This window comes from Rhyacophila brunnea, unplaced genomic scaffold, assembly GCF_057557595.1.
Source record: "Rhyacophila brunnea isolate RB1 unplaced genomic scaffold, BYU_Rbru_1.0 scaffold_10, whole genome shotgun sequence".
Classification (NCBI taxonomy): Eukaryota; Metazoa; Arthropoda; class Insecta; order Trichoptera; family Rhyacophilidae; genus Rhyacophila; species Rhyacophila brunnea.
This window is the reverse complement of record NW_028232752.1, coordinates 7,629,706-7,647,727: the sequence shown is the minus strand read 5'-3', so window position 1 is coordinate 7,647,727 and position 18,022 is coordinate 7,629,706. Positions and strand designations below refer to the sequence as shown.

Here is an 18,022-nt window from a genome sequence, read left to right as displayed (position 1 = left end):
TATCGATTATGGTTTGAAACAGGCAAGACTTAATGAATTAAAAAAACTAACCAACACCATCTGTAATATTATGTATTCTTGATTTAACGAAAACAAACAAGTATGACTGAAAAAGTGTGCATTATTTTTATCGGATCGTTCACAGCATACCTAAACTATTGTGGTTTGATTTAGGCAACTTCTTGCAAATTGTATTCTTAGTACAATGAAAACAAATAAGTATGACTGACAAAGTTTATTGTGCACTGTTTATGTCGAATCTTAACAGCCTACTTCCACTCCTCGCCACTGCCATATTTCGATATCGTTATGAGACTTTTGACGACAGTTTTTAATTCGGTCAAACATACGAAGGTGGTGTTTTACTTCCATTTATGGTAACATGCTGAGCGTTATGGGTCACTACTTCACAGACCGTAATTATGTCTCGTTTGTTGGTACCTGCAGTTGTTTTTCAACAGACTTAGGGTCCTATGCATAGTAGTAATCACTTATTTAAATAAGTCGGATTTTTGTAGAAATAAGAAGGAAATAGTGCATAACGATAAATTGAAACCTAAGTGATACCTGTCAAACAATTGTGTATTTTAAACATTAATCGACTAATTATAGTTTCGAAAGTCGTTACTGTTTCCAATAACGAACAATTGTGCTAAGTACCGATTATCTACACAAACACAAAAGACTAGCAGCATTAAATATAGATATATTAGTGTCGGCGGGGCGTGTAGTTTTTTTCAATTTTCGTTGAACAATTTTAGATAATATCGACAGTATATGTGTCAGGTTTTCGATTCTTACTTTTATCGAATGGCTTCTTAACCACAGCCAATAATTGCCATTCAAACCTAGTTGTCAGTATTTTCAAATTTTAACGAACTTTGATCTCTTATAGAGTTGCAATACTGTATTCCGTTGATGATATTTCCCACCTGACGATCGAGACCTGTGTAGAATGGACTAGGTACTTGCAATGGATTCTCGTTTATATTCAAACGGCGAAAAAACTGCAGGTGAACGTTCTTAGCGAGAAATAAAATGCGCTCAGAACAAAGACAAAGGGCGATGTGAAGGTGTAGTGTAGAGTCTTGTCAGTGATGCACAACCTTATCTACAATGCCAATTTATCCAATTACTTATTGATCGCGAGACGCACAGGTGACAAGTGTCACGAGTAAAGATATTGTATTCTCTCCCAGTCCCAAGTATAGACCAGCATTTTCCAATTTGTTTAATCCTCGGAACCCTGTACTTTTTTACTACCCGTTTTTTCATTAAAATCCATAAATATTAAAATACAGTTTTATGTTGTTTATCCACAGCTGAAAACCAAGATCGCAAAAATAATCTCCTATATATTATTATCCTACAGATTTGCCCGTTTTTGCGAGCGATTGTGTGCCTTATTCGTCACGTCCGATGGGTTCAAACGCCAAACACACTAATTGAATGTTCGAAATTCAAATAGGTCATATAGAGTATGAAAGGAAGGGTTTTCCGAATTTAAGTTATCTTGCGATATAATATTGATGTTTCTCTAAAGCTTTCCGGCACATACGTCACATTATTGACAATATGGGAATTTATTTTTTCACAATGTTTGCAACACTCGAACCGACTAAACAAAGATGGCCGCTTTAAATTTAAAATGCGTTTTAACCGATATATACAATCAATTTTCACAAACTAATCATAATAAGATTGATCGATAAACATATTAGAACTGATTTATTTAAATTTTTATGAATTAAGTTCTCTGTTTAAGTTAAGTTTCTACACCTCTGACGGAAATCAAGTCTTTTGACACTATAAATTTATTACGCTATGTATACTAACATACGGTATTTCAATTTAATCACCACATATTTACTTATGAGATGCATTCGAGTGACTGTAAGTTGAAGTGAGCACAATTTTATATAACTTAACACAGTCACAAAAAAATCACTTTTAAAAAATAGGTAAATGTGGTTTATTAGATATGATTTAAAACTAATAAGAATAACAATAACTAATAATGTTAATTTACTGTAAACAATGATGATATTAATGGGTAAAATGGCGCTCTTGGGTAGAGTTACAATGCTTTTTATGTAAATTTAGAAGTGTAAAACATCAAAAAAGGTCATGCGTAAATCATTTCAAGTTTATTATTGAAAGAATCATCAGTTAATTTACAATTGTGGAGAAACACAAATATCAGTAGATTTCTTGAATTTCGAAAAAAAATCAAAAATTCAGTATATTGGCATAAAATATCAGTTGATCTACTGAAATTTCAGTAGACATGGCAATACTGGATCAACCATAGAATATTATTTCAAAATTTAATAAAGTAACATTTTTTTATGGCTGTTAAATGATAATTTTTTTAAACCAATGAAACTTATATACATTCAATTGGCTCATATAACCCAAAAATATTTAAAAGGTATTTAACAATAATTGGTGTTATACATATTATTTAAATCATTATCAACCAGGATCAATCCACTGCTATAGCAGGCCTAGCAGCCTGAAGTGGTGTCAGGTGATATTGTGAAGGCCTGACTCCAGAATAGACTACGCATATGACTCCAAATTTGTATTGGCAGTGACGAGATGCAAATTGTAAAACTGACAAATCAGCGAAATGTCAAAATGTCTGACGTAAATGAAAATCCATCCCGAAGGGAAAACTATGGCGCCGTTTATGCATACTTCACAATTATATTAATATACAATACCGCCAAGCCGTCTGCAAGACCTAGCGAGACAGACTGGCGAGAGCCAGCTGGCTCAGCTAGTAATAAAATAATATCCCTCAAATTAAAAATGTCCACGTTTTTGAAGTTATACTTCTTTTGGCGCGTTTGGGAAATCAGATCAGAGTGTATTTTTAGCGTGTGACATGTAACACATAATTTATTTTTTCACACGAAAAAAAACGCACTCGATTGGATTCGAACCACCGATTGTTCGGTTATCAGCCGAACTCACTACCTTTACGCCACAGTATGATACTGCAATCGTGACGATTATACAGTATAATATTATAGTTTAGAATTGTTCCGTTGCCTAGGCAATGAATTTATTATTGTCGGCCATTTGCAATTCATTACGTAAACAAACGATTAAACGCCAGAGTGACAGTTGGTACTTTAAAAATAAAAACAATGAGAAACCATTAATATAATTTAGTAATATAAGTTAAAGTGTATAGAAATAAACCAACGGCGTTCCAATAAGCGGTCCTTTTTCTTAAGTATGTAATTTAACAAGATAATTAAGAGCTCGTCAAAGAATCTAGTTTATCACAAGTTTTGTTACGCCAAAGAAGTACCTATAACTTCTAACGCGCGTACAGAAGTCCACACACCGATTTATTTTCATTGTTTTCAAGTTGAGATATATACTTGTTTTAATTTTGTGGATATCTATGAAAAATAACCAATGAAATGTTTGTTAATCGAAATCTATAAAACCATAAAATATGCCAACAACAAACTTTATAAAACATTATAACGAGGACTTTTTACTTCGTACCTACTTCTGAATACAAAAGCAGGGCTGAGCAGTGATTACCGAATATAATTACAATTCCGTTAAAAAATATCGGGACTGTAATTATCAATTTTTAATCAAATTAATAATCTGGGCCTCTTCATTTAGTACAATTCCACACACACATCGTAAGAGGATCATATGGGCCTCCACAGAGTGACGGTTTTATTAACAGATTTTTTTACGATAGATGCATGTTGGCCATTTGCTCAACTTATTAATTAAATACTCTGGGTCCAAACACACATAAAAAATATATGTACGAATTTCTTAGACTATAGATACATCTAGAAGCATTGGCGAAGGGTGACTTTTGGAAAGAGGTGAGCTGTGGAGATCAGAGAAAAAGAGCACACTTGTCAGGTAACTTACGGGAAATAAGAAGATAATACTTACGATATTACTACTGATGAATAGATGCACACTAATGACAACGACACACTGGTCATAGGTTTCACCGCTGAATTTGTCAAATTATTTAAATCACTTATGGCAGTAGAATTCCACGCATACTTTCTTTACCAAACAATACGCATCGCCAACAAAAAAGTTTGTTTAATGTATAACTGCCAGTTAAAAACAAATATTTATCATTTATAAATTGTTGTGAAAATGTCTAATATAAGTTTTTTTGCTGTATTTAAATCTAAATGAACCCTTGGAAGGTCAAGCTTTGATAATTTTTAAATGCAATCGTTCGCACATTTTCTACCGGGACACTACACAATTTAATAAATACTTATATATTTAAAGCACTGGCGAATGATTTCGGTACAATATGAGATAATTTATCCACATTCACAGTAACACAATGAATTTTGTATTATAAAATAAACCTTTACCACCGCTTTGACATGTCAAAATGCCATAAACTGTGAATAGCATGTTATGTTAGTATATGACTGAAGTAACCTAAATAATAATCGCGAATTAATACAATATTTATTTTTAATAACAATTTATAAATTATATGTGATCGAACACAATAGTTATTATTTTTTTTAATCATCCTTATTATTTGCTTTTAAAGATAAGCAAAGACAATAAACAAATCAACATTTCGAATAAGCTTGTCTGTTAACGCTTCTGAGTCTCGAACAAAAACCCAGACATGCATGGAGTTGGCAACTGAATTTCGGTAGAAAATTCGGCTTGGATTATCGTTGAAATAATTCTAAAAATAGCACTCACGTTGGACGTTCCGTCATTTATTTTTGATTCGAAACATGACTAAATTAAAAGCTCTACTTATAAATAACGACGATAGATGGCAATCAATATTTTTATTATAACCTACAATGTCCTACAATATAGATATTTATTTATATAAATTAAATACTTGAAAATAGAAGGTAAGCTTTGAATAATCGCTTAGTATGGAGCCTTCGCCACTGTCTAGAAGCTACCCATTGCATTGCTAAATGAAGCTGCGTGCCGTGCGTTTGGTTTGTGGGCGAGCGAATGCATTCGTACACAAATGTTTGAGACCGTATTATACCATTTCGCTAGTGCTTGCCCAAATTGCTCGCACTAGACGCTTTTTTTACGTCATATAGTATTTTTAAGCGGTCAAAATGCAACCATTAGGTAAAGATATCCATAATTAAAGTTATTTTAAAGAAACACTAGGTCACTTGATATTAAAATAATATATGATAATACACAAATAAATTATCGCAAACATGTATCAACTTACCTATGAAACGTAATACCATCTTCTTGCTTATCAGTACGGCTACCACATTTTAATACAACACACATAACTATCTTTTCTACTTAATTAACTAAAAATATTTACCACTGACTTTATGTTTAACACAAAAAATAGCAATTTTAGCAACACGCGCTCGCAGGTTATCGACGCTTAAAGCAACAAACTAAGTTTTGGCGGCAACACCATAGCAAGTAATCTCACACATCTGTAAAACCTTTTATCTTACTCTAGCACGTGTCGCAGAGATTATAAGGGTGCCGAATACTTTCTCATTCGTACACTTATGCATTGTTTTTGTTCAGGCGGACGAATTTGCATTTGATGGTTACAAGTGGGATATACTTAAATAGAACGATGGCTTCTGTAATACCTTTATTAAGTATATCATACGAAAACCTATAACTCTCGCATAAGCCTTAATCTTACCACTTGGACCCATTTGAGAATCGCTGGTCTAGACGTGTATTAATTAAATATGTACGTACCCACTCACTCTATACTCAAATTATTCACTTACATACTTACAACATGATAGATGTGATGTGGCAGAGAGATTGTTGATACCATCTGCTAGCATAGATTGACTTTCCAATGTCAACGAGGAACATTTTGATTTCCTCCAATAGTGAGAAGTCAAATTACTTTATACCAAATTTTGCTGGTTTATCATTTTTATGCAACAGGTTTGATGTGTTGTCGTGACTAGGGGCGTAAAGGAGTATCGATAATTTCTTTCGTTACGATACCGATACCAGGTATCGATATGACGATAGTCGTGACCATGTCCAAGCAGATGTTTATTTATGAGAGACGCCATCACATTGTTTCCTCAAAATACTGCACACACAAGTATATCAATATCATATAATGCAGTATAATTCACGAAAAGTTATAATAATTAATCATTAATCAATGAAAGCATTGTACTCGTACTATATTTCATTGAAAACCTAGTACACGTGGTAATTATTTGGGTCTGTTAATTTTTTTTCCTGGTGTAACTATCATTTAGTAGGAGAACAGCCGAAGGTTGCACACTACTGGCGTAGACTGCAGGTACTACTAAAATATAATAATTGCAGTAACTACAAACTGCGATTATTATTTTTATGGCTTCACGTTATTAATTATTCGCATAATAATTTGAATACACGTATCTAAATGGTATCGTAATTACGGTGGTTGTAAAATTGAGTGGACTGTATGGATAGGTTGGGTGGGAATGATGGAAGGAGCACGGGCACTAACTTTCATGTTGTCAGTGGACAATGAGAATCTCACTATATATTATGCTTTTCGCTTACACTTGTAATGCCCTGCTAGGTAAAAAAGACAGTGTTGTTGATTTTAGTGAATGGAGAACCCAAGTTTTAAACAACCCTTTCTCTTATACTATGTGAAATTATTGGACTGTTCTGACATGATCTCCAAATAGACACTGTCTTTTTACTTAGCAGGGCAGTGTAGTTCACTGTGCGCGCTCTATAGCGGGCAAACACTCATTGAATTCTAAAGCACCTTGTTGATAATTTATTATTATCGTGGAGACTGTTTGTGAGATGCGGGTATATGTCGCATTGACTGTCGGTAGATTACTAGTTTTTACACTGGACGTGCGATTATTCTTATGGTAATCGTTATACAGCCATGGAGATAATAAGGAGGTTGGGATATCAATTTGGTGGAAAAAATAGTAGGTAATTACGTGGTATAATATGTTGGAGAGTAAAATAATTTAATCAATCCTTCATTGAAAACCAGAATATCCAGCAATAAATTTGCAAATAAATATTGATGATTTTTTTCGTTGCTAGAGATAATGAAATTACCTTTATCTATACCGACATAATGTTCACATCTATTGTATTAGCCGAGTCGCACATCTAAATTCGCTACGACTGCAACAAGTCGAATTTGTCGATGTGATTTTGTTGGTATTCACAAAAACACATGTAATTGTACCTCCGCAACATTTTGATTTGAAAAAAAAAACACAGTTGTCCCAAACAATATATTTCACCTGATATGTGGCGCAGGTATAATACCAGAATGTCGCACCCACAGAACAGATTAATAAATAAAATTCCGATTGGCTATATCCCAATACTTTTACAATTTGACGCAGGGTTTTGAATGTGCGAGTGTCCTACGAAAATTAACGACACATTATAAACGTGCAATAGTGTGTGTTGCAACCTTCAAATACATCAATATTGAATGAGCATCAGTGAATAAATCAAGAGCAGTTGTCAGAACGAAGGACAAGCTTAGAATGACATATTAAGTTTAACCCATTTTCATCCACACTCGAGATCAGTTGCCTGTTACTCGACACCCGTTAGGTATTTCAGTTCCCATTAATTCTGTGTTGCCCGATTGGTAACTTTCAATTTTGAAAAAATAATTCTTAATTATAAAACGAATATTCCATGTATTGCCTACACTTCGGATATTATATTTATATCCATATACTCCCACACCACAAACTAACGGGATTGATAGAGATAGCAATAAGCACATCAGTGCTGTATCTGTAACGTTAACGTGCAAATTTTAAAAGCTTTGGTAGAAACAAATGAGAGTGCGTAGTAGGCGACGATATTTTAATAATGACAACTAATACTTTATTTTTTATTCCTTGTTACTGCCGCACTGGTCGCACCGGTACGTATATAGGACGCGTGACGTCACTGTCCCGGCATATCCTCGCCTATGCGCACTGAACATAGTTGCAAAATTGTTTCCAGTTTTGATTTATGTCTATATTCCGGTCGAGACAATTTTCAATGTGCGACTGGGCTTAGGGTTTTGGGTTGCCACCGTGTTTCCTTCTTGTGCGATGAGTCCTAGATACACGTTATGCGAGAAAAAACACACTTCAAACCAAAAAAAAACTGTATACGATAGCAAACAACCGTGAAATTCTCTTTTTATGCCATCCCCTAGCGGAGGTCGGCCACCATCAAGGCGATCTTATCTTTGTCGTCTGCTACCCGGAACAGTTCAGTGGAGCTGCACTCGTACCAATCACGGAGGTTCTTAAGCCACGAAATGCGGCGCCGTCCTCTGCTACGCTTCCCATTGATCTTTCCTTGAATGACAAGTTGGGGAATGCTGTGTTTTTGTCCTCTCATAATGTGGCCGAAGTATTGTAGTTTCCTACGTAGAACTTCTCGGTCCTTCCCCATTCGATTGAGAACTTCAACATTTGTCACCCGGTCAGTCCAAGGAATTTTGAGGATGCGTCTATACAGCCACATCTCGAAAGCTTCAAGTCTCCGTGACATCTCTTGGTTTAGCCTCCATACTTCCATACCATAGAAAAGAATTGAGAGCACATAATAACGTACCATACGCAGTCTCAGACTCAGATGCAGTCTCTGCATTGCATTGATATACTACTAGATGAGGAGTTCCCATACAAGTGTCATTTTAAAAATGTACCACAAAAGAAGATATTACGAATATCGTCTTATAATATTTCCTTATAGGTATAATGCGTTAAGACCGTTAACATGGATTCCTGAATATCACCCGTATTGCCCTGGCTGTAAAACTAAATTTGCGTTCTTGGAATAGTGACCCTAATGCCGGGTCTACACTGGCAACATGTCGCGCGACAACCTCGTTAAATTTTACGGTAAGTATGATTATTATCGTAAAATTTCTTAAGTAATTATGATAATTATCGTAAAATTTAACGAGGTTGTCGCGCGACATGTTGCCAGTGTGGACCCGGCATAAGGCATAAAGTCCACAAAAAAAGCGCTCGACGCGCTCACTACTGAGTAGGCCCCCTCCCACCCGCGCATTACCCTTCACCTATGTAATAAGGGGCCCAAGAAGCACAAAATAATTATTATTATCAGCGTCTCTCATAACAAAGCAATAAAAATATTATATTATTTCGGGGCTTGTAATTAATATTCACGATGACATTATTCTACCAGCGAAATATCGGACACGCAATAAAATTAAACAATGAGTTCTCTGTTATTAAATAATGGCTTCTCGCCCGTCGATCGACGACGCTTCCAGAGCGTGATTTTGCTCGCCGCCTTCAATGAATGGACTGCATTGTATTTTCGTTCATTCGTATCGCCGAGAAGCCAAAAAACGATGACTCATGGGGCGGGCGCGCATAATGCGTCGTCAAATCCAGTGTGCGCTGGCGTATTTGATTACGTTGTATTTTCGATGATTGTCTGCAACCCAAAGATTGCAAGCTACATCAAAAATTCATGTCTGAGCGGACAGAGCAAGTCGTCATGCGCTGACTATTAGTTAGAGTAAGATGCAAGCTAGATCGGGCTTACTCATAATTATTGCCAGGTCGTTTCCGAGACAAATATTAAGTGAGCTTATATCGAGTTAAGTCCGCTGATATTAAAACAGTAAGTTTTAGCACTGGCCGAGTCGCTGAAAATCGGGCGTCATTTTAAGAAGCATATGATTCATCCAGTAGTAGGTATATCAATGCTGCATTGACATAAATGTTCTAAATTGTATTTGTATGGTTTGGTTTTACAAAATAAATATTGTTTAATATCTAGTAAGTACTTAGTTAATATTATGTGAATTAATAATATCGGGGACAAATTGCGGTCTATGGAACAATGAGCCATACAGCGGTTACCAGCGGTTGTTAATAGACATTTGATATTGACTTGAACATGTATTAATATTGTTTTCAAAGCCGACATGGGATTAACATCGACATCATTATTAATTATTGTATGATGTTGTCGGTTTTATTTTACCGCAATACTGATATTTTATACGCTCATTAAAGATTATGTATTCATTGTGTGACTAGTTGAGGTCTAAAATGAAGATATTTCGTCGTGATTATGAAGGATGGGAAGTCGGTAGAGAAAAATAGAATATTTTATTATTACCACGTTTTTATTAGCTCGTATTCTTGTTTGTCCAGTATACATTTTTTTCTTGTTTGTCCAATACAAATCTTGCAATAATCGATTTTTAACTAACTTCCCGACTAGCTAAACAATTTAAACTTTTGGAATATATCATAACACGATGACAGTGCATTCTTCTGATACGTTTAGCCATCTTTAAGCAGAATTGAATCCATGTTCAGTTAATTCTGTTTTGTATGGAAAGTTATTTCGGAAAAAAATCGTAAAAAGTAAATTGGTTGCTAAGGGGGTCCTGGCAACTAAATTATTAATATATACGTGCGTTACTATGGAAGTCAAAATGACATTTCAGTATTATATATTTATTCAGTATTTCTATCAAGTACAAAAAAAAGTATTTATTAATACATAGAATTGTCAAGTTTTTATGATTCAACAGAAAATTTAAAAACGTGGTATATAAAAAGTTCTTTTTATCTTGTAATTATTATTAATTGTATACTTATAAATTAAAATAAAACAAAATATGTAGTTTAAGTAGAGTATAATATTCTTCATAAGCACTCCGGCTCTAGGATGAAAATGATGTAAGTAATATATTATTCTAATATTTTTTTTTACATAAATCTATATATTATGTATCTATTTATTTATTTATTAAGTACATATCGTCGCTGTTTTGTGAAAGAGGCGAATTAACCAAAATGCTCTTTTACAGGAGGAGGATTTTTAACTTTTGACATTTATTTAATAATTACATGTGGATGATATGTCTAACAAGTTTATAATAAAGCTTAGAAAGAACTGTCTTTACAATAGGCTTTATAATATAATATTTTAAATGGCTTAATATGTCACATTCGCTTTTTATCCGTAAGAGTACCTAAGTGGATATTCGCCCTTACGATTATCGTTTTTAAGTAGATAGGTACTCTCCTGTGGAGATACAACTTCGCCGTTTTTACACAGGTAGTGAGCTAGGTACTTATTGTTTTTTCATTAAAATCTCAATTTCGCCAAAATGATTGATTCGCTCTTTTTACAAAACACCGACGATATTATAATTAATACAAGTTAATATCATTTTGATCTAATTTTATGCGAGGTAATCAGGCAAAGAGGCGTATCAGTATAGTAAAAAGTGCAAAAAAGGTGCATAGATATAAGACGTATACTCTACCAGTGACGTTCCGTGGGGGCATGCAGGTCATGCGCTGCATAAGGGCAGCATATTACAAAGTGCGGCAAATAAAAGAACGAATACAATAAGTGCTAATACTTCGATACAAACCTACCCTAGACAGCTGCCGTAGCGGCCGAGAGCAGTCTTGTGTGTAGAATAGATGCGCAGAAGCATGTATATTGGAAAATTCCTTAATTGTTTTCAAGGCTTCTAACCGTATTTTTTTCGTTACGGCTATCATTCCGGTTCAAGTAATATATATAATATATATATATATCGGTTCGGTTCCGGTTTTCGGTTCAGCTCCGAGTGACTATTTTTTAAATGTTTTTGTTTGTATTCAAATTTTATTTTCCACCATAATTCAGAACATTTTATGGTACCTACTTATACGGCGCCATGCTCCGAAACCAATGGTTATGTTGTACCGCACGGCCGTATTCATATATATATTTTAAAATACTACCACAACTGAACGACAAGTAGGGAGTAAGATTATGTTAACGCGCGTGTTTGAACATGTAGCAAACCAAAAAAACCGATATTTTTTTTGGGTCAGTTCCGGTTTTCGTTCCAACAAAAATAACGGTTTTCCGGTTTTTGGTTCAGTTCCGGTTTGAAGCCCTGTTTATTTTCTACCGAACGGGATTTTAACACAGTTATAAGAAATTGTTTTTACCACCACTCCATAATGATGCTTCATTTTTATAGTATATAGGTAGGTACTCTCTTTAGTCTTTAAAAATATTCTTTCAGTCAATGATCACACAAATAAAATATTTTTTTTTTCTTTTTCAGGTAAGATCCTACGCCTATTAGAACAAAATTGATGGGGGTTGTTTGTTTTTTGTAAGTACCCATTTAAAATGATTTAATATCTCATTATCACGTTTTTCATGAATATTCCTACTGTATCAACAATAACGGACTGTTAAATGTTTAACGGATTCCCATTCATTATTTGTATTAGCGTTCACAGAAAGTGCCGCACTTAAGGTTAAGGCCCAGCGCAGACTATAATTTATTATAGTAGTCGAGACAGTCAGTCAGACTTGCCTTTGAAATAAAAAAAATGAGACAAAACAGTTTTGACTAGCACATATCGTTTACCTATTCAAATCAGTCTTTACACTACGATCAATTCATCAAATTTAGTATTTACATTCTAAAATTACGTGTACCTAAACGAAAACGTCATGATCAGTAACGTCCCGTGGGGGTAGGCAGATTGAGCGTCGCTTGGGGGCGGCAGTTACTTGAAGGGCGGCAAATCGAGGAGAATCATTTGGTATAATAGATAAATAATGGTAATAACGAAAATATCTTTCCATTAAAAAAATCAGCTCACTGGTTAGATACAAAATGTATTAATTAGCATAAAAGATTTAACAGGACTATAATTTTTTGTCGGGTTCGCGATGTATAGTTTATTTCCGTTGCCCTTCAACGTCCTTGGTGACCAAAAACGACACGCACACGGATAATAAAAAATACTGTAAGTATAAAAAAATAAGGCGGCATTTTGTCTTTGGACGTCACTTGTCATGATTATTGGGTTTTTCCTATAATATAGCAAAAGACTAATAGTTGAAAATAGTTATACACGTTTTTCGTGTATAATTTATGAGGATTACATCCACTCTATGGATGTCAATATGCTCCGCGTTGTAGCAAAAATTACCTTCACAAACTTTGGCACAGCTATTATTAATACAAGCAACATAACTACATTGACCTTTTAACTATATCTTTAACGTATGATTCAATATATCCTATTCATATTACCTATATAATAGGGTAGCAATTATATCAGACTTTTATCAAAAATTAAATCAGTTCCAACGCGTAGTTAACATTTTACACCAATTTAAATCGTACACTTTCGCATTTCGTCTATTCAATTCTAAAACTATCCTAAACGCCAATTTTTCGAAATACGTTTTTATACATCAATCGATTCTCTATGAAATTTCCAACATTTCTGTATAAACCTAAATGTTTTGGATTATATTTAATTAAAGGCCTACCGCGCATGAACGATTTCCTATCGCACGGTCAACAATCGAGGAGTTGTAACCATCGTATTGCAATGCAACCCCGCGCATGGACGATCGAGCGAACGGCCGAATTGAAAATCTGTGTTCAGACACAAAATTTTACACCGATTCGAACCGGCCGGGGTCCCATTGGCAATGCTTTTAAATGAGAGCCCGCACATGACAAGTCATGGCCGGCCGAGAGTGCAATCATACATGCACGCACAAGTGACGCGGTCGAATGTAGCGCACGCATATATCGAACCGCCACATTTGACTTGACAGTTCATCGATGCGTACCTATTGGCTTTGCATGCGCGTACCAGTCCCATTTTTTCAGTTTCTTTCTTCATAAATTAATAATATACACACCCACATTTTAAAACAGTTTGATAATCTATACAAAACCTCTATATATTATATAATATAAGCTCTATAAAATCCATTTTGACGTTTCTTATATTGCGTCCGCCATTTTTCGGTGCGGAAGCATATCTTCAGTGCGCCCGCATTGCCTGCGATCTATATCACGCCATGCGCGCTCAAACATACTGGCCGGTAATAATTTGGATCATGCGCGAGCAAACCAACGATTGTCCGAATGCTACCGGCCGGTTATGTAATCGTCCATGCGCGGTAGGCCTAAGAAACAATTATTTTCATGCCACTTCTTAAGTATCCTAAGTGACATTATTTGCCAATGTATTGAATTTTTCATAAATTTGAACTTGGAAAAAATTCCCCAAAATTTATTGTAATTTGAAACACAAAAAAAATAATTTTTAATATTTCGATATTACGGAACTAAATCGAATTAAGTATAGGTTCATAATTTTTAAATTTCGCTTTCCTGCACATTTTAAGATTTGGCGTCTAGGATAGTTTAGAATTGAATAGACGATTTGTTGCAGCAATAGAAAAGACTAGCTTCGTCAGTCATACAAAATTTTATTTTAAGAAAATAATGGTCGCGCAGGTCAAAGCTTCTCATCCACCATGTTTATTCTTCCAGTGGGTCTATTCTATACTTATCGAACACTAAAGTAATAAATAGTATCAAACTTAGGGTAGGTTTGTATCAAAATATTAGCACTTATTGTAACAATTACACGAAGCTGGTTTTTATTGTTGCAATAAGTGCGATATTTTAACAGCAGCAAGATAGGTGCTGTTAAAATATAGCACTTATTGCAACAATAAAAACCAGCTTCGTGTAATTGTTACAATAAGTGCTAATATTTTGATACAAACCTACCCTAAGGCATAAAGCCCATTGACGCAGCGAGTGCGGCGCTCGCGCAAAATTTCTACAAGTGGCGCGTAAATCAACGAAAATACAACGTAATCAAATACGCCAGCGCCCACTGGATTTCACGACGCATTATACGCGCACGCCGCATGAATCATCGTTTTTTCGCGAATCATCGCTTCTCGGCGATACGAATGAAAGAAAATACAATGGAGTCCATTCATTGAACACGGCTACCAAAATTACGCTGCTCGAGGCGTTGTCGATGGACGGGCGAAAAGCAATTATTTAATAACAGAGAATCATTGTTTAATTTTATTGCGTGTTCAGTTTATCGCTGGTTGAATAATGTCGTCGTAAATTTTAATTACAAGCCCCGAAATAATATAATATTTTTATTGCTTTGTTATGAGAGGCGCTGTAATAATATTTATTTTGTGCTGCTTGGGCCGCATATTACATAGGTGAAGGGTAATGCGCGGGAAGAGACGTGTGATTATGGTTATGAATAAACACTGCATTCGCCGACTTCGCCCGCTCGACGCGTTCTGTGAGCGCTATCGCTAAGTTTGATAATAATGATAATATTTATCACTTTATCACTTTAGCGGTCGATAAGTATAGAATAGACCCACTGTTCACTGTTTTGAAAAAAAAATGGCCCATTTAAAGCTATTACGATCTCATCGTCGCACTCAATGGCTATTCAGCGAATTATGATATAATATTAAGATACTATGTTACCACATTTATCACCCACACTGTGTTAACTACATATCTATTTTTTTTATTACAGTTATATATTTTCAGTGATTGTTAAATTGTATTAGGTATATTGTAATCGGTTATCTGGAAATTACTAACGGCTGTTTCCATCCGCCGACAACAGCTGTCAAATACTCGCTAAACACCATTGTCACTGTTATCTGACGCAAAACACAGTAACAATGTGCAAACAGTTTAACATGATAATTTTAATTTTATTCAGACTACGGTCGGGTGATGCCAGCTTGAATGATGGACAACTCGAGGTTAATGACATTTTTTATGTTATTATATTTTATTATATGCTCTGGTGAAAACTGAAAAGAAAAGCTTTCTACAGCCTAGGCGACGGAAAACGTGACACATCTTGTATTTTCTGCTATATGACATTTATATTTTTTGATACGCAATTAAAAAATATTCTTCGATATTACCAACGATACAGATAAAATTTGGAAAACTTTATTCAGGATGAATAGTAAATAATTTATGTCTCAAAGAATTGAATTTCAGGCAATTCGAAAAACCAAATCATAATCAATTCAAATTAATTTATTTACATAGTATGGAGAACTTTACAAATTAGAAAACAACAGGGATATTATTAAAAACAAACATATGTGGGAGTCACCACTGTGGGAGGCATGATGTGGTGGATGGAGGAACGAGTTTTATTTGCAGCGTAAACAGTCGGTACAAGAGTATGTTACAGTAGTTATGTTACAATACTTATGATACTGTTCCGAGGTCCGATGTCGGTAGAAGGAGATGTTGTGCGGAGCGATTCCGAGACTGAGATACTAACAGACCGGGAACTTATATTCGAGTGACACATCCAATGAATTATGATCCGCTATTTATTGACGTACTCACATAATAATATCTTGAAAAGAATATTTAGGAAATAATTATTATACATAATTGAGTCAGCTACTATATGGAGTTTGCGTCATCGGGTATAGCTAGAGTTGGGTTTCGGGAATATCCCAACGGGAATTCTCGAGAAATTTTCGAGACATTCCATCCCGAATCTCGAGAATTGAAATTTTTAACATTTCGGGAAATCCCGGATCTCGAGAATATTTTGTCGGGATTCGGGATTTCTTTATTATCAAATATTAATTGAAAAAACGATTATCTATATGAAAAAATTGGACAGAAAACACAAAACGTTCAAGGACTGATCGGGGCATTTAACACAATTAAGCTAACGTCGACTCAAAATGAGCGCAATTTTTGCAACATCAGGAAAATTAGTGTCTCAAAAGCGTACGCGATTGTCAGACGCAGTGATTGACAGTCTGTGTTTTTTGAAATTCTATTTTAAGAAGTAATGTTTTGAAATATTTTTGTTTTAATACTTCCATTTCGACTTTGTTTAGGAAAAAGGGCGTAACCCTCGATTTTTCGAAAAGTGCTTTTATTAGATATTAACAATGTATACAACTAAATACATGTTCTATAAAAAGGAAGTAAGTCGCAAATGCCGAATTATTATCTAAATTAAGGTTTTAATTGAGATTAATTAAGTTTTAATTTAAAGAAAAAAGCATTTACGCTTAATTTTAATGATTTTTCTGTAATAACTTCTTTAATTATTATTAGATCGAAACGATATTACACCCAATCATCATGTACCCAATGTCTGTGCTTATTTAAAAAAAAATATTAAACTAAAATCATTCAAAAAACGTTTGTTGCCCCTCCTGTAAAATTTGTTCTGTGAGGGTTACGCCCTTTTTCTTAAACACAGTCGATTTTGTTTACATAAATAAAAAAATCATATTTTTTGGAATTTGTCTGTTTTTAGGATTTTTACAGGCTTTTTTTTAAATTTCCAGATTTCTCGAGAATTCTTTTCTGGAAATCCCGAATCTCGAGAATTCAAAATTTCATCATGTCGGGAAATCCCGAATCTCGAGATTGAGATTTTCTCGGGAAATACCCAACTCTTGGTATAGCTGACTTTGTGGAAAAATGGATATCGCGGAAACAATCATTGCATTCAGCTATCTACTGATTTTGCCATAATTGGACACTACGGGAAATGGGTATTTAATATTGCCGATCAATATGCTGACACGGATTGAATTGTTTATCACCATACATATGTGAGCATTATTAAATAAACGGCATAAAAAAGATAAGTAAATACAAAAATTATAAAGTAGTTACCTACGTGAAAATACGCCTAGGTAGACCCTATTTTAATAATTTATAAAACAACGTCCACCTACACTCATCCTCACGTTTACACGTCGGTGGAATATATCCCAATTGGCATTGCCAATGGGTGGTTAGGCTTGGGAGAACAATTAACTGTTGATCCCGATTTCTAAGGTAATTGTGAATACTACCAAACATAGCAGAGTTCGCATTTACACCCCGTATAAGTCGGAAAAAGAACGTAGACAAAAATAGATAGGTGTCTTCTTACTTCTAGAACACAGTATGTCAGCATACCTCAGAAAATCAGTTGGATAATAACACAGATAGTATTAATACAGTCTCAAGTGAATGAGTCTCAAGAATTTCTTCTGAACTTTAAAGCCGTACTTCAACTGATGTAGTGCCCAAAACAGTAGACCCACTCTCAAGCCTATATCGAACTAAGGAATTATAAAGAATTTTTAATACTGTAATATCCGAACC

At 34.7% G+C, this 18,022-nt stretch overlaps 1 protein-coding gene across 8 annotated transcripts in view; it reads left to right on the top strand.

Annotated features, from left to right (window-relative positions):
- The window catches only part of LOC147078852 (mannosyl-oligosaccharide alpha-1,2-mannosidase IA-like), a 607,020-nt gene that overhangs the window by 67,778 nt on the left and 521,220 nt on the right, over positions 1-18,022 (top strand). Inside the window, exon 2 of one of the 8 annotated variants that reach the window (XM_085950274.1) lies at positions 12,119-13,142. The exons of the other annotated variants lie outside the window; for them this stretch is intronic. Coding sequence (XP_085806400.1) covers positions 12,119-12,139 — 21 coding nt within the window. The 3' untranslated portion in view covers positions 12,140-13,142. Of the gene's footprint in view, positions 1-12,118; positions 13,143-18,022 lie in introns of those variants that run through there. 8 annotated transcript variants of the gene reach the window in all.